The following is a 24,271-nucleotide window of genomic DNA, read 5'->3' as shown; positions in this document are numbered from 1 at the left end:
CTCGGTTCTCTCTAGAGAGGGAACGAGTATTGCGTAACCGGCCGTGCTCGCGCCACGAGCGACTTCGCTTCAGTCGACGAAAACCAGGGAATTCAGCCTACAGCCCCTAGTGTTATACGCTAAGCCACGCCCATTCTGGCGGGCTGTGACGCTATGAAGGCGCGGGCGCCCTTCTTTGGGCGTGACGTCACGCCGGGCTCACTGGTAGGCTGCAGCAGTTGCCCGCAGGGCAGCCAATGAGCACGCGAGATGGCCTGCTCTAGGTCTGCTAGCTGCTGCACTGCGTTGACAAGGAATACAAAATTAAGGATAATTTTTTGGCTTCAGTATCTCGAGAAGATGAATCTTTCCCGTAGCGTAAGCTAAACTTACGCAATACTCGTTCCCTCTCTAGAGAGAACCGAGGTTACGTTAGTAACCGAGTATCGTTTTCTTTCTTTGCGATGACATTCATCAATTTTTAAGTGACTCAGCGTTCAAATTCTTATAGTATGTGCTGAACGTGGATGCAAATAAACTAATGCGAATATAATATCATGTAATTTTCATATTCATATCATAGCCGTCCAATGAAGATCTAGCAAAAATAGCAGATTACTGATTAGTAGCTTTTTGATTACCCACCTGTTTGTTCATGAAGATGTAGATGATGGGGTTAATGACGGTGCTGGTTTTGGCTAACAGAGAAGGAACAATGCTGGCCGCTGGTGTGACCAGGCCGGGCCGCCCAAACGTGGCTAGCAGGGCCATAATCCCGTAGGGCAGCCAACACAACAGGTAACACACCACCATGGTGACCACCATGAAGAGCACACGCTGCTCCCGTTTACGACTCACCGCCGTATTGATCCGGCTCACCTTTGCAGAGCAAAGGAGAAAAGATGACAAAGAAAAATAAAAGAGATGTGAGGAACATGACATTACACTGACAGTGGTCTCATTGCTTCTAAGGCAAAATGATAAAACTGTATATGCAGACATTTACAGATTAGATGAACGTTTAGCATAAGCTTCAGGACAGCTTGGCAGAAATGGATACAGCCGTGAATCGATCGCTCTGGTCTGTAATAGACCCTTAAACACAACAATGGGCGAACAGAAGGACCATTACACGGTGTAGAATTGCCTACTGAGCATTACGCGTCATTTTTGCAGTGTTGTAGCACTTTGTCTGACAGCTGCTAAGTGCTCTTTTGGTGAAGGTGCCCAAGAGCTGAGAGTTGCTACTTTGGTTGAACTTTAGTCCCTGAAGTTTGGTGCAGTGGCGCTCTGAAGTGCCATTCTCTCAGAACGCAATGTGGATGTGGAGTAAAGTCCTTTTCTTTATCAGTGCTTTTGTCTTATTCCAGTAAAATATATAACTGTCCACCTGATACATTTACTTATTAACACTTCTATTCAGCAAGGAAGCATTACATTTATCAAAAGTAAAAACAAAGACATTTATACTATTTCAGTTCTTTTGAATTTTTTCTATTTCAATAAAGGATCCTGGAGAAAAGTATCCACAAAAATATTAAGCAGCACAACTGTTTTCATCAGTGATAGTAATTTTTCTTAAAATCACCATATTATTATGATTTCTGAAGGATCATGTGACTGGAGTAATAGCTACTGAAAATTCAACTTTGCCATCAGAGGAATAAAATAGATTTTAAAATATATTATAATATAAAACAGTTATTTTAGATTATAGTAATATTTCACAATATTACTGTTTTTACTGTATTTTTTATTAAATAAATGCAGTTTTCTTAAATATAAGATACTTTATTAAGAATAATTTATGTGATCAACTTTGGTCATAGGATCTTCAAACAACAAATGCAACTCAGAACTGGTTACAATAGCAAATCGTGCAACCCAAATCTTAGGTTTTTCCTAAATACAGATTTATTGCATATTTAAATCAACATATATTATTTTAAATGAAAGCAGGGTATTTTTTCTATACATGATATAACATATTTACAGTGTGGTTCCACATGTGAAATGACCAAGCTATGTTGTTTTCTTGTTTTAAGGTTAAATATGACTCTCTCTCTCTCTCTCTCTCTCTCTCTCTCTCTCTCTCTCTCTCTCTCTCTCTCTCTCTCTCTCTCTCTCTCTCTATATATATATATATATATATATATATATATATATATATATATTTTAGATTTATGCTTTAAACCGTGCTTTATGTTCTCTGAAAAACAAGTCTTAATACCTTACACAATTGCGCTTTTGATTTAGGATGTTTACAAGAATTTTCTTTTACTGGAAAAATACTCAAAAACTCACATTCTTCCTGACTATACAAGTACAATTAATAAATCTGTCTGGAAAAAGAGAGAAAGCATTTATTGATAGCCCTGATAACATAAAAGAATTCACCTCTACATTAAGCCACATTTCCTCACACATAACTTACTGATCAGAGTCATACAGCACTTTGAATTATATGCAATACTTTACATTACAACATGAACACATTTCTTCCTGATTGGCCTGTACTCCTGAATGTAATGTAATGGCCAGTGCCCCGAGTAACATAATTGGGCTTTGACTAAGAGCTAATTAAGAGCAATGGAGTGGAACGAGTGCAGCCTTTTCTTCACAGGCGGTCCTCCTAGGCACACTCGACTCCACCGTCCAACTTGAGCAGAAGCCGCAACTTGACAAATTATTACTAAGCGGAATGTCAGATCAATGTCAAGTTGCTAATAGGCTCCCCATGGAGTTGGGCCACAGTTTTTTTTTTTTTGTGGTTACATTAAAAAGTCCTATATGCACAGAAGGGCACCACACAGGGGTTCAGACTGTGAATAACACAGCGAGGTGTGAAGGCCTACGGGGGTGTGAAGTTATGGTGCAGAACATCACCGGAGGACACAGCCAGCGGCACATCTGCGGCCGCTCTACCAATTAAGAACTAGTGAAGACGTGATGGCTGTTTGAGATGCATTGCTAAGGTGGGTGGACAAAAAAAGGGCAGTTCGTACCCCGCATGTCATCAATAACTTCAACCCAATTGAAGTTTGATTGGCAGGTGGAAATTTCATGGTCACATTAAAGGGATAGTTCACCCAAAAATGAAAATTAGCCCATGATTTATTCACCATCAAGCCATGTAAATGATCTTCTTTCAGACGAATACAATTGGAGTTATATTAAAACACGAACGCATTGCTTTGCTTCAGAAAACCTTTATTAACACACAGAGCCGTGTGGATTACTTTTATTATGGATGGATGCACGTTTATGGACTTCAAAACAGAAACCGCCCATTCACTGCCATTTTAAAGCTTGGAAGAGCCAGGACATTTTTTTATATTACTCTGATTGTATTCGTCTGAAAGAAGAATGTCATATGCACCTAGGATGGCTTGAGGGTGTATAAATCATGGGGTAATTTTCATTTTTTGGTGAACTATCCCTTTAAACACAGGATGCCAAGCAAAGCAGGCTTAAGACGGACAACATCAGATGTGAATCACAATAGAAGACAGCGAGTTTGTTGTGTGTCTGTGTAGGTGTGTGTCCTTGCTCCTTAGATGAATTCCAGTAATTAGTCCTACAGCACAACTCCTGATGAAACATTATTGCTGGAGAATAGCAATTATAAGCAGTTATTTAAAAGTGCCGAAATGCTAAATGGATTAAACAAATAAACTGTGAAATAGGGAAAATTAGTCTAACTAGGACAGAAAATGTGCTTTGGGAACATTACGATAATCACGCGGAAAGCAAAGGCTCAATCAATGTTCAAACCCTTATTAGCATAAATATATACATATTTTTAGCTCTCAACGACAAAAAATTGAGATTGAATAGATTAAAAACTAAAAAACACAAAAATCTGATGACATTCAGAGCTGTCAAACTTCTAAAATGTGCCTGGAGAGACAAACTGCAACCATCCACACAGTTGCATCATTAGAGCGGGCGAGTGCATGTAAATCCAGGCGTGTGTGACACACCTAACCCCGATGTTGTGGTGGTGTTGTGGTAATGAGGCTCTCCCCTCGGGGTGCGTGTGAGCCCTGCAGTCAGAAGATGGCAAACCCAGCAGGATGGAGAGCTGTGAAGGAGATGCATGTGGCATTTCCTGCGTCTGTCAGAGTATGTTTGGTCAGGGAGGATCCCTCGGGTATGTGGGTAGGTGGACGTCAAACATTATGTTGCTAAGAAGATTCTGAAAGCTGTGATCACAGCTGAGATCGACAAAATAAACTTTGTTTCCGGAGATCTCACTCTGTTCTTCTCTGATACTGATAAAACAAGAGTCTCTCTTAGAAAAATAAATGTCTGTCAGCAGTCTGGGGAACATGGGTAAATCTTTCAGTTCTCCAGTGAACCTGATATTTTGCTGATCTGGGGGGTTTAATTCTAAAGGCTTAAGCAACATGGTGATACTCCTTAAAAGGTTTTTTTTTTTCTGTTACGGACTCACTGCTCCTTGGCTTTATGAGTGATCCAAGTGCAGCATTTATTTAGGACAATCCATAAAAGTAGTCAAAATCGGGCAAATGGTTACACACAGCAACCCAAACTAGGCAGAATCCAAGGAAACAAGCAAAGAATATGAAATACCGGAACAGGGAAAAATAATACAGGCACTCAGAAATGCAGTGGTAACACTAACAAGACTACACAATGAAAGCAAAGGAGAACAGAGCTTAAATAGGCAATACAAACAAGCTAATGAACCACAGGTTGGAGAAATCAAATCCTAATGAGTCGGCGCAATGGATTATGGGGCATGGAGTTCATGATGAGATACAGGAGACAGAAGGAGTGCCCTCTGGTGGAGATCCTTGACACTCCAGCTGGTGAATGTGTCAATTCCAGCCTTTACCAATCAACCAAGATAATCTTAAAATAAGTCTGAATGCTTCCATGAAGTTCATAAAACCAGTTACAGAGGACAGTTTCTTATCATTAAATCATTTCTCTGAGCATGCTATTATAGGGAAATTTCAGTAACTGAAACTTTCAGTAACATATATCAATTATGAAAACAGACACATCTGTTTGATGACTCAACTGTATGTAAACATTAAATAAAAAGAACAATAATCTGGCGATAGAACAGTTGTAATCAGCGGGCCCACACGATCTGCACCCACAGAAGATCTCCACAGAACTGGAACACCCTTTATTCACCTAGTTCTAAACATCCCCCAACGCTTTCATGCTCAGTGATTAAATATTTGGGCTAATTTAATTGTGTTTTCAGCTTCCAATACTCTCAGCTCCGATTAACACATTTTCCCATGCTTAAATCCCTTCGGCAGATTTCCCCATAAATCAACGCAGAAAATAATCCCCAGATTCCCTCTGGGCCTCTTAACCATTAAAGCCTATAATAGGACATTTTTATTTGTCAATAAAACTCTGACATTTATGACATTAGCATCACTCACTCATATGTTCTGGTGCATCCCCGAGCTCTACATTTCACACCAATAAAAAGAATAAAGGATGGATGGATGGATGGACAGACAGACAGACAGATAGATAGATGTGTGATAGATAGATAAACAGACAGACAGATAGACAGACAGATAGACAGATAGACAGATAGATAGATAGATAGATAGATAGATAGATAGATAGATAGATAGATAGATAGATAGATAGATAGATAGATAGATAGATAGATAGATAGATGAATGTGGTCTCAGAAAGACCCTGTATAAGCACTAGTTCTAATTAAAATAATTATTCTTGAGTAATAAAGGACATTTTTCTAAAAAACACCAAAACAATTCAACACAAAAAAGGAACTAAAAAAGTGAGAAAAAATACGTAGAGAAAGAGAGTTGATAGTTGAAAGATGGATGGCTGGGGTGACAGATGGAGCAGTGAGTGAGAAGCACAAAGCAAAGTCAAAAACAGACTTAAAGAAAGAGGCAGTCAGCGAGAGAGAAAAGGGTGACGGTACTACAGTGTAAATGTATGAGGAGTAGGAGTAGAGTGACAAGGGAGAGGGACAGATAAAACATTCTAGACCAACCCATTTCAGTAAAATAGGGCCTGTCCTGGCGATCCTCTCCTGATTGATTTGGGGTATAACCCGATCCGTCGTCGCCCGCACTAAACAAATACAGTGGACTAGATCATTAAATCTTCTGTCTGACAGGTGGGCAGACCAGTTGTGAGTACAGCTGCTTAAAAAGCTCCCAGGAGAGTGTGTTGCTCTGTGCCTCTCTTTCTTTATCACTCTTGCTCTCCCTCTATTTTTAAGCAGCCCGTTGCTAGTACAGCATACATAAATCAATGTCTTTTGGTAAACAGAATAGAGTGCAGACGTGAATGTGATGAACTCATTTTGGCGGACTCTGTCCTCATGTAAACTGGTGACGAGGTTGAGTGTGTGTTCAGCAATGCAAACGCTTTTCCCACCACGAATCAAATTTTCTGAGTGTAATTATATCCCTCTATATTTGTCATAACATTTTGATTAAATTCAGTGTCCACTAATTATAGACTGTTATAAAACCCAATCAAATGGAAATGATAAAGTCAGTGCTTGAGTTTCAAGAGAGAGATAAGTCGATAGGAAAAGCACAAATGCATTATAAATGAATGAGTCACATTTTATCCTTTTTATTTAAACTGTACAACTGTTTCAATTGGACAGCTTCTTGTATGTAATCAGTCCTGAGAAATTAATCTTGATCATTGGGTGGCTACATCCAAAACCCCCTGTCATAGTAAACGTGCATGTTTAAGCAGAAAGAACAGCATATTAACTTGTATCAACACTGTAAAACCGAACAGTTGTTCTAACTAACACTTTTTAGTTAACTTTACTTAATGTTGAATAATTAGTTGAACTTACTTAAAACAATTTAGTAATCTGTACTGTTTGCATGCTATGCCTTCTTTACCCAGAAAACCCTATTAAACATTACTTGACTGGTTTGAGTACCATTTTGAAAAAAAAAAAAAAAAAATTTCCCAGGCGGGGTAAATCTTAATAGACTTTTTTCTTTCTTTGACTTCTGCAGTCATCATTCTTCTTAGTTGCATTTGCTAATTTTCCAGTCATCTTGAATGTTATTGTCAAAACAACTAACAATTTGGGGAGAATGTCACATAAGTTGACTTCATAAATTCATGTTGATTTACTAAAATTTCTCACCATTATTGTGATAAGTGTTCCCTTTGGTTGGGCACTGGGAACTTAATTTATATTATTGTAATTTATTGTAACAATTTCTTCCAATTGATGCAGTGATGCAACATGAAATCAGTTATATGATTTCAAAGGAAGTGAAGTAATAAATATTATATATATTTATACTTCAATTATTTCCATGTTTTGAATGAATTTATTAATGATATATATCATAACTATATTTCATGTAAAATAATGATCTTTTAACATTTTATTGCTAACACTTATGGCATAAACTTTTAATTGGGTTGATATAACCCCTCTATATTTGTGACAATATCTTGCAAGTTTGCTTGAGTCAGACACAGACTTCAACATTCAGCATGCAAACCACAACAATGGTAACAAGTTTTTTTTAAATTAATTAAATTAATTAGATCATTACAATTTTATTTGCTGTCTCTTGTCAGTATAACCCCAATAACGATAGCAAATACAATTGTAATGGTAAATAAAGCCAAAAATAGTAAAACAAAGCAATTAATTTATTAATGCCGCAATGCACTCTGGGAGTACACTTCCTCAGATCACAGAGAGAATTAAGTTGACAAAACTTAAATGGATTAAGTAAGAAAAACTTGATGCAATTAAGTTATGATTACTTAATTAAATTAAGGCAACGAGTTACCTTATTTTTTTTAAGTAGATTCTACTTATCCGGGTTTACAGTGAACCTTTAAATGTAGTTCTGAAAAAGTCAAATCATTTTGATATTTTAGTGAATTGGATTGTTCAGAATGCAAGGTTAACTCAACGTCACATATTCCCTGAACTCTCGGTTGATTAGCCTAAACCTTGTTTACTTAAAAAACAAAAACAAAAAACCCGGTCTGGAGTAAGTTCAGTTACCCCGGAATATGAAACTAAGAGTTGGTGACCACACTGGGTCTGAGTTAAAAATCGCATTAGTCTCATGAGTCTCTTATTTTGAATAACTGGAACCCCCTTAAAAAGTATGTTCTATATAGTATGAATGTGTGTAGTTTGAATGTAATCCGGATGTATTCGCCATGTTCTCATTATGTGAACAACCAGCGTCAGTTACATCGCTTCACTGTCATTGACAAATCCTTTCCCATGGCTTCATGGAATATTAAAGTATCTATCGTATGCACACTTCCGAACCTCGTCAAATTATTATTATGTAAACTGTAAAGTGGTTTTATTGAATCATAATTCATGCTGTGTACTCCAGTACAGTAGGTGGCGGCGTGCACTTGATAAGTCATGGTCATTCCATAAAACTAAAAGAAGAAGAAGAACCTCGTCGAAAGAAGTAGGTCAATAAGGTACTTTTAGTACTGTGTATTAGGACATACAACTCATCACATACTGTTTTATTAGTGGTATTCAAAAGGCTGACCGCTGTCCGGTTCCGGACCCCGGCTTGGTTCCATCCAGAACTATTAGGGATAGGCTATTATAATTAATTTGCCATGCAATCATTTCATAGCGCATCACCGCATAACCAACACTCAGTGAGGATAAAAGGTTACATAGAAGCTTACTCCTCCTCATAAAAAATTGTCTGAAAACATTTAGCCTAATTAAAATTATTAAAGGGTTAGTTCACCCAAAAATGAAAATTATGTAATTAATGACTCATCCTCATGTCGTTCCAAGCCCGTAAGACCTCCGTTCATCTTCGGAACACAGTTTAAGATATTTTAGATTCAGTCCGAGAGTTTTCTCTCCCTCCATTGAAAATCTATGTACGGTATACTGTCCTTGTCCAGAAAGGCAATAAAGACATCATCAAAGTAGTCCATGTGACCACAGTTAGTGGGTTAGTTAGAATTTTTTGAAGCATCGAAAATACATTTTGTTCCATAAATAACAAAAACGACGACTTTATTCAGCATTGTATTCTCTTCCGGTTCTGTTGTCAATCCGCGTTCATGAGTTCGCTGATGTAAGACGAGCTGACGTGTATCTGGTGCGCCCGAGCTTCATTTACAGTCTGAGGGAGACGCACGCTGTAAACAAAACAATCTTTGCAAACATGTCTAAGGATTTCGACACAGGGGAAGACTTGCATTTTTTTTTAACCAGACATATTTATTTGAACCCGAATACACGACCTACCAGATAACACGTAAGCAGCGTCTTACGTCGAAGCGTTACTGGCCTCGTGAACGCGGATTGACAACAGAACCGGAAGAGAATACAATGCTGAATAAAGTCGTCGTTTTTGTTATTTTTGGAACAAAATGTATTTTCGATGCTTCAAAAAATTCTAACTAACCACCTGAGGTCACGTGGACTACTTTGATGATGTCTTTATGGCCTTTCTGGACAAGGACAGTATACCGTACATAGATTTTCAATGGAGGGACAGAAAACTCTCGGACTAAATCTAAAATATGTTAAACTGTGTTCCAAAGATGAACGGAGGTCTTACGGGCTTGGAACGACATGAGGGTGAGTCATTAATGACATAATTTTTTTGGGGTGAACTAACCCTTTAAAAGTGTACAGGCTAATATTTCCGAACAGTCTGCAATAATTAAGTCAAAACAGCTTTATTTCAAAAACAGTTTATTTAACATTTGACATTGTTTAACAAATTATTAAAAAAGGCACGGTACGTCGCAGGTGAAGACGTGGGTATTACATGTTTATGCATTTTGCAACACGAACTGGAGGTAAGCAACCGTAATTTGTTGCTAGATTGATAGCTACAGAAATTAGGATCTCCCTCTTTTCATTTTCTTTCTTGCTGCAGATGAAATGGTTAAACTTCTGGTTTCGGGCAGGCACAGTGAGGGAAAAAGCACTGAGTTTAGGGGAATCGGTTCGTAGCTCTACTTCAACTGTGCTTTAAAGTCACGAGGAGCAACCAAAATTTCTGCCCGACAAAATTGGCCCGACCCGAAAAAGAATCGCACGAGTCTGAATTCGGCTCAAAATCGGACGAAAATCACACAGTGTATGCCCGCCTTTAGATGTTTGTCACAATTATGTTCTGTCTAGTCTGCACCTGTTCTCTTTAGGCCCTGATTAGTTTACCTTTCTCCACCTGTGTCTAGTTAGTTTCCTCATTTCCTCCTGTGTATTTATACTCCCTGTTCTGTTCATTCCCTTTTCGGTTCTCGTTTATGTTGAACGTGGTTGTGTCTGTCCTGCCGGAGTTAGTTTCAATAAAGACTGTTGTTACCCTCATCTTCGTCTTGTGCCTTCAACGACCACAACAGCGTTACAGCGTTTTTTTCTTCTTCATACATTTAGCATTATTTATCAGCATATTAAGAGCATTTCAAACATGTTCTAATTTGGTAAATTATTTAGAGGTGGCAAGGGAAGACTTTGAAAGTTATAATTTTGATTAATTAGATTACGTACATTGCTTGATTATTACTTTGTGCAAAATATTAAAATGGTCCATATTTTTCATAAGAGGTAAATACTGCACCCCCCGTATGTTTTCTCAGTCCCAAGGCTATGTGCCATACCCATAGGTGTAAAATAAAAGAAGCAAAAATGAACATCCAGTTGGGAGAAATATTTAATTCTAAGGAGACACACACCATCTGGATCCATGATTCTTTTTTTTAATGCCGATTTACATTCTTAGTGCATATCGCCACCTACGGGGCAGTTGTGCAATCATTTATTTATTTAATCTTTTATCTTTAATCAGTTTTTTTATTACGGTGAAAAGAATTACATTTTTTGTTTGATGAATGATTACACTAAAATAGTGTAACTGTTTGCAACGATAATATGGCAGTATAAGTTCGTTTAGCCATTTTGCTTCCACATTTCTTGTAAGGTGAGATGTATCACATATGCATTTTTTATAGAAAAATATTGTTTAAAATGAGAATATATGCTGAATACCTCTGAAGTAAACTAAACTGCTCCGGAGTTATGTTTAGAGAATAAGTTGCTATGGCTACTTATACATACAATGAAAGTTACCACAGGTTATCCGCTTACTCTGAGTAAACTTACCCAGAACACAGCACATCACCTGATTTCTGGATTAGGTTTGCAGAAGCCCGTCCCCTCTAACATACCAATTCCTGAAGGACCCTATCCACATTAGAACTGCTGCAACATCCGCCCAACCACAACACAAACAAACACTAGTCTAAATAGTACAAGACAGAATATGATAGTGCAGCACATTTTCAGAATTGCCTCATAATTTTCTCTTTCAGGACTGCAGAGTAGCATTTCAGCAGTGGATATAATAAAGACATGTGACAACAGAGATTTGGTGAATTTTCTGATATCCTGAGGGCTGTCTGTGCTGTCTGAAATGAAACAGGAGATGAGGAAAGACTGGGAGAGAGATGGCTAGCTAAGCTAAGTCCCCGAGGGGGGACATTTGTCCTGCATGCAGAGTTTAGCTTCAACCTTTCTCAACAAACTTGCATGGAAGTTTCCAGTATTCCTGAAGACTTTGATTAGTTGTTATTTTTGTGTCAATGAGATATAATTATAGATTTTAATAATAGTTTGAAGATTTTTGATTTTGGTGATTTTGTTATTTTTATTAATAAAACGTTACAATGTTAAATTAGTGAATGCATTAACTAACATTAACAAACAATGAACTACATTTGTTAAAATTTGTATTAATTTTGTTAACGTTAGTTTAAAGTACAACAGTTCATTGTTAGTTCATATTAGCTCAGGTTCATTAAATAATATTAAAATATACAACTTTTGATTTTAATAATGCATTAGTAAATGGCGAAATGAACATTAACTAAGAGTAATGTTTTCCAGAAGTATTTTTAAGTTAGTTAAGTTAACTAATGTAAACAAATGGAACATTATAGTTTTTATACATTTAGTTTGAGTTATTTTAGTACATCAAGTTAAAGTAAATGAAAATGAGAAATATTTCCTTGGCAACTAACTGAAACAAAATGAGTTTAAATGCTAAGAGAAATAAAACATTTCTTTTTAACCTTGTTCAGGTGTGTTTAATTAGGAATGGAGCTAAACTCTGCAGGATAGTTCCCTTCCAGTAGCGGGACTGGACACCGCTGGTTAATATCATTGGTCCTTGAAGTTCATTACAGAATAACTTTAGCTTTTACAACAAATGGCCACTTAATCTACCAATTCTCCAAAAGACTTTAACTTCATTGCCGATGTCATTTGAAAGCTCCTAATTAACAGGGACTGCAAATAGCAGACTAATTAAGTTGCAAGTCGTCAGGATCAACTTCAAAACAAATAATACAAAATGGGTGATACTTATATACAGCTCATCATTTACTCACCCTCATGCCATGACAAACCAATTGAATTAAATCAAAATGAATCATCAGCAAAATTTGATTCTTGAAACCTCATTTAGGGTCAACACTTTTCGGTGATGGCAACGTGACCTGCAGCAGATTTGAACTTGGTTTGGAACTCTTTGTCTCTCGTTCTGTCTACCCAGCCTGTCTCTGTGCGAATGGACAGTTTTGTCTCGAAGGATGGAGAAAATGAGCGTGGCAAATCCGCTGGGTTTTTCTCCCTATGTTTCCCCAGCATGCTCCTTTTCACCCGCAGTGTGAGTTTACAGAAAGAGACAGGCCGTGTCCGAGCAAATGAGGCTGTTCTTTGGGAAGGCGGTCGGCCCCCTACCGGGTGACATTTTGGATGGGTTAGTCAACGGCTGAGTGGAGCGACAGGAGCTGGGAGGGTTACTCTATGTGCTCTATGCACTGTGAATACGCAACTGTCACATCTTCATTCAAACTTATATAACAATATGACACTTTCTGGGGGACGAAGGGACAAAGCCTGTAGGTGTACTTACTGTAGGTGACATTCAGACTGTCACAGTATCCACCCTACACTCTTAAAAATAAAGTTTCCAAAAAGGGGCAGCAATGTCATAGAAAACAATTTTTAGGAACCTTTTAGAGAACACTTCTTAAAAGAACCATTTTTTTCTTAGTTTGAAAAATATTTAAAAATCTAAAGAACCTTTTTCTACTATAAAATAACGTTTTGAAAGATTCCGTCAATGTTACAGGTTCTTCATAGAACCATATACGCCAATAAAGTCGCCATAGCATGGAAGTTACGATAGCCTTTTCTTCCTTGTTGTGACATATATCCAAGTGAAACGACTTTTTGAACAAGTAAAAATGTAGGGCCGGACTTGATTTTGTCCCTCAGGAATTGATTGGATCTTTGTAGTTTGTAATTAAAGACAGGCTGTTCCACCCTTGCGCCATGTAAAAAGGTTAATAGAAAAGAGAAGAGATGTCGCTATAAGGGCTTTTCTCATAAAAGATTATGATAGCACATGAATTTAAAAAAAACTGTGCAGGGATATAATAAATACGGCAACATTCCATATAGAAAAATATGAATATTCAATTTTGATTTCATGGTGATTTTAAGAGTCTAGCATGTTGTAATGAAAGCCTGAAAGGTGGTTTGTGACGTTATTGATCATAAATGTACTTGAATCAATATCCAATTGATTGCTTGTGATGCATGCAATTAAAAAGAGCTTTTAACTTAATCGAAGAGCCGATTTTATGTGTAATAATATGTCGTGGCATTTTTTATCACCCCCTTTGAGATTTATCAGAGTGGAGTGTGAATATATTTGACACCTGTCCCCCTAGGACTCCACCACATCGAACAGTCAGAGTCGCATCTCGAATAAATACACAGGGTGCTAATTGTCTAAAAGACTCTGAGCTTATCAGCATTCGGTCTCTGCGCCTGTGGTTCAATACCATCGGTGTGGAGCTACAATCACTCTTATACAGTGGAGACGATACTCTATAGTTATCTGATCTCATGCTACGATTGGCCTATAATTTCCTTGCATTAAATGACATCTAAATAAATTGAAGGCAGCAGATAAGGAAGAATGCCTTTGATCAAACTCAATGATTTTATCATCTTCAGGACACCATTATGCAAATGATTTCGTGTGAGGTGCAATGCACGCCCTCTAAGCATCTACATGAATCATATGAACTGTTATATACTGTTGGCAATGACGTTACTAATGGTCTACCCTATTTTTAGACCTACTGTAAATAACCCTCAATAACTTGAATGGTGGTATAAAGTTAAATGTCATGTAGAGGTGACTCCAAAACTGCAAATCTTGAGCACTTAAGCACTTAACCCTGGGTTGCTGAAAAGGGACTAATGGCACAATTGGATCCCCTGGGCCAGTTCCGTAAACATAGCCGCCAGATTAAGGCCACTTAAGAACTCGTCTGACAAATTAACAATTAGTTATGGCTAATCAGTCTTTTCATGTAACTGATTTAAAATAGCTATGAACAGTCTTGAAGAAGAAAAAAACTTGTAAGACTAGTCTAAGCAGTTTATGGAACCAGCCCCTGGTTAGTTAGGAAGTGTGCCACAAAATGTTATATACGGTTTTTTTTTTCTCAATTGACAAAACTTAGTGATAAGATGCAGAGCAAAGCCAATATCTGTACATGCATCTATATCGGCAATGACAAAAATATATTAAGACAGAGTCAGATGTGGGAGGGACCAATACCATTCAAACGATTGGGGTCAGCAAGATGTTTTGGAAATGCTTTAGTTTAGGGTCCAATTCTCACTTATAAACTAGTTGCATATTAGCATGCATACTACTAGGATAATTATTAGTACTTATAAAGCACATATTACTGCTTTATACATCCTTAATCCTACCCAATTCCTAAACTTAACAACTACCTTACTAACTATTAATAAGCATTCATTAGGAGTTTATTGTTGATTCTATTACAATTTAGAATGATTTTTTCCCCCATTTTAATATATTTTTCAAATGTAATTTTGTTCCTCTAATGGCAAAGCTGAATTTTCAGCATCTTTAATGCTCCTTCAGAAATCATTCTAATATGCTGATTTGCCGCTTAAGCAACATTTCTTATTATTATCAATATTGACAACTCTTTAACATTTTTGTAGAAATTGTGACTGATTTCTTTTAGGATTCTTTGATGAATAAAGTACATGACAGGCAAAATAAAAGGAGACTGCAAGGTTATAAGCCCTGTGAGGTACCCATTTCTAAAGGTTCGTTTCCCTCTCTGCCCTTTTGAGATAGTAACTCGTTAATTGGAAATGATTTCTGCTCAGGCTTAAGGAGAGACCTCCCTTTGTTCCTGCATCTATCAACACAAGTCCAGGCTCAAAGTTATCTGCTCTCACAAGCATGTATCTGTCAGAGAAGCAAAGTCTTTTCACCTCTGAGGTTAGATCACACCACTGATGTCTAGTGATAAGTCTTGACCTAAATACAGTACTGTGATGCAACACAATATAACTGCGGCTTCGCATAGGCTACAGTTCATTGCGATGACACTGTCCATGAATCTACAGAAGACATTCAGACCAAAATGAGATTCAGCAGACTTTATACACGGCAAAAGAACATTTATGAAAGCGCTTATGTTAATGCAGTGACATAGGCTGAGCGATTTGTGTTGCTGGTTGAATGAAGTGAAACGAAAAGGTGACGCTTCCAGTTCTCAAAGTATCAATGGCCCATTTTAGACAGGGCTAATTTACATACACATGAATGTTTTAAATTCCAAACTCTCTCAGAACATCACAGTATATTAAAAGTGCTGAAACATCTATTTGATACATTGTACTCCATTAAGACGCAGAGATGGAGATTTTTCATTGTTGCGTTTGAAAAGTAATTCAGTTGCAAATCAAAGCGTTTTGTTGTGTCAGTGCATTTGATGTAAGCAGCTGGTGGCCTCTGTTAGCTCACCCACTCGGTGAGGGGCGGGAGGAAGGAAAGGAATTGTGGGAGCTTTGAGAGCACTTGTTTTGAGTTTACTTCAGAAAATTGGGCAACTCGGAGTAATCAAATAAAAACTACTTCTCAATTGAAATGTTATTTTCTTCCCATCTTCATGCAAATTAGGACACAATTTGCTATGTGCCTGACGTAATATGGTGTTTCATTTGCATTCAAGAAGTTTCACACTAAACAATGAGAATAACTGTCAATTGTTGCTGACAGCCAGGGTGTTGATCATCGGACAACGCGGAACATTTCCCGTCAAGCAGTTGAGAATGAATTAATCTTGCTTCCTCTGGTAAATTGGAACTGATAGAGGAACACAGAAAAGTGCCGCGAGCTGAAATATTCAAACTGTTTTTAATTTAAACCACAGGTCGAGAGGCCTGGTGAGTGGTTTTGTCAATTAATGGTGCAAAAAGGTCATTGTGAAAACTCATAACAATTTATGAATATTACGCTAATTGAAGTTGAAGTTCGTCATGGTAACTGTTTCTCTAGTCTAAGGTTGCATACATCATTTGCTGCATTTTCTCTCCAAAGTATGTAAAGATGTTTTCCACACAAGACCACGGAGAAACATTTGTTTTTCCCTGCAATTGTATAACACATTTCAATACAATATGATGTATTACTTCATGATAAAATATGTAAGCAGATGCCTTGATCTACCCTTTTTTTGCTTGTAGTTGTGGGAAATTCATGAATTGTTTGTTTGCGCATGCTGTTTGCATTAAGCAACTGATTCACTAAAGAAATGATCTAAATCATGTAACAGTGCAAAAACGCTCTCAAAATTAATGCTGAATGCAATTTGTATGTTGTAATTCCCTATCTTGCAGCCCGGATCTGAGTGCTGAGTTCTGTAGGATACAGCAGACTTCCTGTGATGGCAAAGCTGAATTTTCAGCATCATTACTCCAGTCTTCCATCACATGATCCTTTAGAAATCATTCTAATATGCTGATTTGCTGCCCAAGAAACATGTCTTCTTATCATCACTGTTGAAAACATTTGTGCTGCTTAACCTTGATACATTTGTTAGGATTCTTTATTAAATGGAAATGTCAAAAGAACAGCATATATTTGAAATATAGAAACCTTTTATAATTTTGTAAACATCACATTTGATAAATGTTATGTGTCCTTGCCGAATAAAAGTATTCATTTAAAAACTACTGACCCCAAACTTCTGAACGGTGTACACTTACACTACAGAAACAATGTTTCTAACATTGTACTAACGCTGCTTCCTTTTGTTTTTAAAGATTTTGTCTCATGGCAGTTTCCTTTTTGTCTTTCTCTATCATTTACCATTTAAATGCGGAGATATAGTGAAAACAATGATGCAGCATTACTCAAAGAGTTACGTGTGAAAGAAGCACTTAATTCAATACTTAATTTAATGCCAAGTCTCTATACAAATAACATAATAGTCTGTAACTTTAGGCAGAAAGCTTCTTTGAAACCAATAACTCATCAGCTGTAGTAAACGGTAATAGCTTTGACACCTACCTGTGTGATAGCCTGGAGGAGTCTTCCATAGCTGTAGACAATCACGATAAATGGGAGAATAAGGCAGAAGAAAAACAGACAGACAATGTAAGACACGTTGTTGGCTGTCCTGGCGGCCCAGTTGACACTGCATGTGGTGCCGGGACCCTCCGGACCGTAGCAGCTCCATCCAAACAGTGGTGGAAGAGTCCAAACCATGGAATATATCCAGGAGAAGGCAATACCCATGGCCACCTTTCTGTAATTGGTAGAATCGGCCTGCGTGGCCCCCATCATGGTGCAGTAGCGCTCATAAGAGAGCACCGCCAGTGAGATTAGAGACACGACGCCTGTACAAACAGAAGAGAGATACAGACAACACAACACTCTGTAATGAGTAATAGCTGCGGTCCTGGGTTGCTTACAGATCATGATTTCCTTTGAGGGTTTGTTTACATGAAGTAAAAGGCCAAAATCTGCAGATTTATCGCATGCACTGCAAATGTACATCAAGCTCAATGCTGTTGGATTACCTAGATTAACAGGAAAAATTTGAATTTAAAATTCAAAAATTCACCGTAAAAAAATAAATAAAACAGATTATTGGATTGTTTTACAAAGAAAAACTTTGTCAGTCTTATTAAATCGAAATTTGATTCAATGTGTTAATTGTGTTTCTTTGTAATCATTTGAGAAATTTGACTAAAATTGTTTCAAATTGTCTCACTGTGGTTTCCTCAGGAACAGACTGAAGACGCCAATTATAGATAAAAACTCAAAACTTTAATAATAGTACTCTGGAACACGCTGACAGGCAGGGTAAACACAACAGAGATCAGACAAAGACTGAAAGACAGGTTGAATCTAATATAGCAAACAGAAACGAGTTAATTAATCATACACAGCTGGGACAAATGAACTCAATATGATAGTAACCATCGAAACGAAGGAGTGGCGGGAAAAGAACAAAGGAAAACAGGAACTAATCAAAACACAAACTGAAAGTCCAAACATGCACTGACATGTGACACAAAGTAAATCATTTTTTTTTTTCTGTGTACCTGTTTTGCATCTGTTGTCATTTTAACAGTAAAGATAGTAAAAAAAAAAAAAAGCTACGTTAAGTTCTCTTACTCTATACAAGTGAAAAACTGTAATAGATCTAATGGGACATTTTTTATAGTAAAATACTGTTAAATGTTAAATGAAAAACAATGGCTCATCTTAAAACAGCATTGAAAAACCTTACACTGACAGTCCCAGAATTCTCGATTACACTTCACATTTGAAATATATTTCTTGTTATTACACTGTGTGCCTTCTATATACAGTATTAGTATTTACCTCAGCTTATGGAAAAGTAATAATTACGCTTTTTTTTTTTGTTAGAGTAAGCTGATTTACATTGGTAATTTACATAGGTTATCTTTTAAGATCTGAACAAGGCAAACATCCTTATCAGTGCACCACACTGAACACATGCAGAGAGCTTTTGGTGCATCTTGTAAGGGACACTTCTGTTGCATTGTGCACTCCTCCTCTGCCATATATATAGTGTACTGTCATTTGTGCTGGCAAACCAAAAAACTCCAGTGGATCTTAAAATATCTCACCTGAAACTGAAGGCAGCTATCATGTCACTACCATTTTAACTGTGTAGAGCAGGTGTTCACACTCATTTGAGATGTGACTAACTGCAAGGTCTCTTGGTAGCGCGCAAGGGAGTGTGTATTCTCACGATCAAGCCAAATGTATAAGGTGTCAAATGTGCCGGTACTTCGGTACCAAGTTGATGCAACAAACAATAAACAAATCAGTACTGCTTTTAGTACAGAGTACTCAATTCAGTGCATGATTTATGAACTCTAGAAACGACTTTAATTTGTAGAAAACAATAACACATATATTATATATATTGGTATTACATATATATATATATATATATATATATGGTATTACATTACATGTAGGGTGAATTGCCCTAATGTGGGACACTGCCAAATGTGGGACACATAAGGTCTAGTGTTTGTAGGTCCCCCATAAATACATGAATGAGAGTGAAAATATGGGTTAGACAAAGCTGTGGTGTCATGTGATCAAAATCACATGACCTATCAAATGTCCAATCATATTTGAGGGTGGAGCAATCATCAAACAGGAAACACCTTGTGTGAAAACCGTATGAAGGTTAATGACATAGAGTTTTAACAAATTTGATGTTAAGGAGTTAAATAGATTTTAAACAAAGCAATCCTGCAACTTTTTAGCCTAATAGGCTTATGAAATGTTTGTCCATCAAAAAATAGTGTAACTTTATGTGTATAAACTATATATTTTATATTTTTATCAAATTTCCTAGTGTCCCACATTAGGAAATGTGGTTTCCAAATCCGGGACAGCATGATCAGCCTAATGTGGGACGGTACTTCAATGATTCAAAATGTGTGGTGGGGCATGGTTTATTTTTTTTTTTTTAATTTTAATACAAATATTAATAATGTTTATATTAGACAAAGAAAAAAATGTTTCACCTAAGGCATTGATGAAATGGAAACAGGATTTTCGTTACATTTTTTCAGATTCTGTGGTCAGATATAAATATCTAATTCCTAATAAATAAGTCAAAGAAACTCCCTTTAAAATAATAAATAGATATTATCCATGTAATAATTTTATCAGTAAGTTTAAAGAAAGGGTTTCTCAATTAAGCTATTTTTGTAAAGAGGAAACAGAAACAATTATACATTTATTTTTTAGTTGTAATTATGCCAAATTATTTTGGTCCAAAGTTTCTCTGTTTATTTGTTAGGTGTTTTATAAATTCATCACTATAACTAATATAATGGTCTTGTTTATGGATTGTGATACTGGTTTACTGGAAATGGATAATATAACTAAACATTTTGTTATTTTACATGTTTCATCCATTCATAACGAAGAAAATTACTAACTAAGATTTTTTTAAAAATCTAAAATAAAATAAGATTATACTATTCTACATGTATCAATGTGATGTTTGGTCTTTTATCATAGATTTTTCAGTGTCCCATATTGGGAACACAACTGTCCCACATTAGGAAGCTGCAGATTTTCTCAGACAACTTTTAATAAGAGCACTTATATGTCTTTTATTTCTCTTATGAATGGGTTATCTGAATTTTCTCTTTTGATTTGATCAGGACACATACTGGGGTTTTTAAAAAGGTATTGGGTGTGGATATAATGTTTTGGTTTTGGTTACACATCGCAATATGCCACAGAAGTCTGAAGTGCAAAAAATGTCCCACATTAGGGCAATTCACCCTATTAAATAACACAGTGTCAGAAGTTGCAACCCTACCATATTTATCATTCATTTGTGTAGTCACATTAGGCTTAATTAAGCAAAAGAAATAAGGACTCTACAATACTATGTTTTTTAAGCCAGTGGTCAATTTGTGGTGTTTAGGTATATTGCTGTTGTTGTTCACCAAACTTTGTTAAGCAGAAAAAGACAAAACTTGCAATGTGCTTATGATTCCGGTCTCATATACGTAAACTCTTTAGGAGATAATTTAATGAAAATTATCTCTCAAAATCCTGCCATCTTCATCATAAAGAAAGCCTCTTAGAAAGACCTTAGCTCAAGAATTGTTCAAAGAGACTATTAGCTTGAATATTTAAACTATAAGCCTGAAAAAAAATATCTCAAGAACATTTTGAATGTTAATAGTCATATTTCCCTGCCTAATATGTGTGTAAAACCTACACCGTGTAACATCTGGATGAAGCAATGTTTTCATTAGCCTGACAGTTTGCTATATTGATGATTCAAAGAATAAAGGCTGATATTTCTTACAAGTATAGCTTAATGCAAGTAATAGCATTGTTAGTGTAATTTATTCAAGGTAGATAATCAGAGTGAAAGAAATCTAGTCCACTGCTTACAATTAACATCATTATAGCATTAGACATTGTGAACGAGTAAAGAAGCAACTTAAATCATATATGCATGGTGGTTCCTGATGAAAGCTAATCAAGAAAGCGAGTAACGAGCCTTTTCAAAGCAATGAGAGGCATTTGTCATCATGTTTTCAAGGAGTGGAACTGATTAGAGAGTTTTTCTCCATAAAAAGCACACTTAGTTCTCCCATAAGCACAGTTTTATCGAACCAATGCCGATTCATTCTGCTTTGTTTAGCCAAGGTCCCTGACAACTCATTTAGGTTTTGACAATTACAATGAATCAACAATGTTCTTTAAGTACCAGCTAGGTTTTACTTCAAGAGTTTATAAGCACTGATTTAAAAATCTGTTGTCATATAATACAGACCAATTCGATCTTAAGGGCTGCTGGCATGAGAAAAGTGACACCTGTTAATTAACCACAAAACAGCTATTCTACTGACTGGAAATACTACACTCATCTCTGCCCCATCAGAGCCTGTGTTATGGGTCAAGTACAGGACAGCACACATCTCTTTTCCCTGAAAACAGTTCTCCACACCTTCAGGTCGATTGCTAAACCCCAATTAGAAGAAGAATACACCTCTGCCCTGGTGTGTTTATTCCAATTATGGAGACGTATGGGCCTTTTCAACAGTACACTGTAAAATGTTTTCATCATCTTTGTTTCCAATAATTTGTCATTTTTTGTGAGTTAATGAGTTTTCAACTCATTTAATAGTTCCAACTTCATTTTCTTCATCAGTAAATAAATAAAAAGTGGTTAAAAAGTGCAATGAACCTATTACTGTGGGTTGTAACCTTGGCAAGTTTTCTGTTTTAGTGGGTTGAACTTTTTTATTGTACTTTCGAGCATTTCTTTTTGGTGTAGACTCGAGTCTTTTCTTGTTCACATCCCTATACAAAAATTTAGGCTACTACGTGCCACCAGGTTATGGAATCAGATCATGTTCATTGGAATAGCACTACAGTGTATTGCAGTCTGTAGTATATTTCCAGAAACATGGTACTATAGTACACTTTTTGTGCACAACATATGTTCCATAAACTAAAGCATATAACCAAAACAAAGTAAAGCATATAACCAAAACGAGGAGTTTAATCTATCAACACCTTTTACTGATTGCCATCTATGGGCAGTTATCCTGCTTTCCTATTATGTGTAAACATATATATGTTGGATGAAGCAGCTATGATGTTTAGTTCTATGTTACAGTTACATTCATCGTTTTTAGATTCTGTGCTGTAAAGAAAAAAAACCACACGTAAAAAAAATTAAAATAAAGGATGGAATCACAAAAAATCATAAAGAATGAGTAGATATCAATATGATGTATTTTATTAATAATAATAATAATTAAAACAGCCCAAATAACATTGATGGGATGTTGTAGCTATATTTGGGTCTTTATACTGTAGATATTTATTAATGACAGAACAGTTTTCCAAAGTGTTACCCAATAAACTTTCCAACATTAATGGGAAATCTATCTGTGCCAACAACGGGTTTACTGCAACAGCAAACATTCCACTTAAATAAGTTACAATTATTAATGTTATTGCAACTTTTGGAATGGAAAAGACTTAACTACAGTTGGCGTAGCGGCATCTGCCTGGCGAAAGAAAGCCCCGTTAAAAGCAGCGCGAGCGAGAGTCTGACAGGAGGCTTCTGAAGCGAGACGCGTATGTAGGCCTACCTCACGAATGAATAATGTCAAAGATTTTTATTAAAACCATACAAATTACATGATTGCTTTTCAGATATAATTTAAATAGGTTACCTAAAGGCAAGGAGGACTTTTAAAAAGAAAATACAACTAGAACGCTATTGTAGGTTATTCAAATTGTAGCCTATAGTCATGACATAACTTGATTTCAGAACGATAAGTTAGCATGAAGAAGTATATACTTAAACATATCCCTGTTTATTTCTCACACTGTTCTGTTACTGGTAGAATTTTACTTCGAAAGACATGAACATTTTGACGCCGACGTAATAAATTAGACGTCGTAGCGAGGTTCCCAAAGTGTCCCAAAGGGAATGTGCTAAAACATTTCTGCAACGTTGTGAAAATACGCATTGAGAATATTAAAACATCGGTCGTATGAAGTAGCTAGGCTATAAGCTACACAAACGTTATCATAATACTTTCACGATAAAAAAAAGCGTTTTAATGTGGCTTGCGTGATTCCAAAGTACCAAACTATGGCAACTGCACGCGAATCCTAGCCTCCTTTTAATCGTTTATTGACATCGCTATAACATACAGACTCACCCAGACATGAGTTTATGAAGCCATACCACACGCATCCCGCACGTCCGATGAGCCACCGTCCCTGCGTACTGGCGGCGAAGCTGAACGGAGTGCCGAGGACGCACACCAGCAGATCACTGACTGCGATGCTCACCAAAAGATAGTTCATGGGCGAGCGCAGCACTTTGTAGCGACAGAACAGAATGAGAACGAGCGTGTTGTTGAGAAACCCGAAAGTCCCGATGAATCCAAGGCACACCGCGACCACCAAGTGTCCCGTCGGGCTCAGACTGTGTTCTGAGTGATTCTCATCCAAATGCGCGTTGGTCCCGTCACCTCCTCCAGCGCACCACGCGCAACCCCGACTCATGTTGGACTCAATCATTGCATCATTAATTATGGCTTATGTAAAGGATTTAGTCAATTTGGTTTTGAAACAAGAGTCTGTGCTTGGTAAAGTCGGTGATGGGTTTTCTAACCCATTGTTTCAGTGGGACTGGAGTTCACCAAACACTAAAAACAGAAGTACATTATTGCCACAGATAGGTTTCAAGATGTGGTCAAGTCAATTGCCCCTCCTTGGTATGAATGGGAGTTTTTATTACCCCCCGCCTAGCTGACGTCTACGTCTCAAGCCACCGATCTTCATCT

The 24,271-nt window shown here is 36.9% G+C and overlaps 1 protein-coding gene across 1 annotated transcript in view; it reads right to left on the bottom strand.

Moving 5' to 3' along the window:
- The window catches only part of tmtopsb (teleost multiple tissue opsin b), a 39,920-nt gene extending 15,900 nt beyond the window's left edge, over nt 1–24,020 (bottom strand). Inside the window, exons 1-3 of the mRNA XM_077244070.1 lie at nt 23,642–24,020; nt 17,442–17,770; nt 625–858 (exon numbers count right to left, since the gene is read on the bottom strand). Of these exons, the coding sequence (XP_077100185.1) occupies nt 625–858; nt 17,442–17,770; nt 23,642–24,005 (927 nt within the window). The 5' untranslated portion in view covers nt 24,006–24,020. The remainder of the gene's footprint in view (nt 1–624; nt 859–17,441; nt 17,771–23,641) is intronic.
- Nucleotides 24,021–24,271: the final 251 nt, after the last annotated feature.

This window comes from Siphateles boraxobius, unplaced genomic scaffold (assembly GCF_051911475.1).
Source record: "Siphateles boraxobius isolate OS27281-9 unplaced genomic scaffold, OSU_SipBor_1 26, whole genome shotgun sequence".
In the NCBI taxonomy this organism is placed as follows: Eukaryota; Metazoa; Chordata; class Actinopteri; order Cypriniformes; family Leuciscidae; genus Siphateles; species Siphateles boraxobius.
The sequence above is the reverse complement of the archived record's forward strand: the minus strand, read 5'-3'. Positions and strand labels throughout refer to the sequence as shown.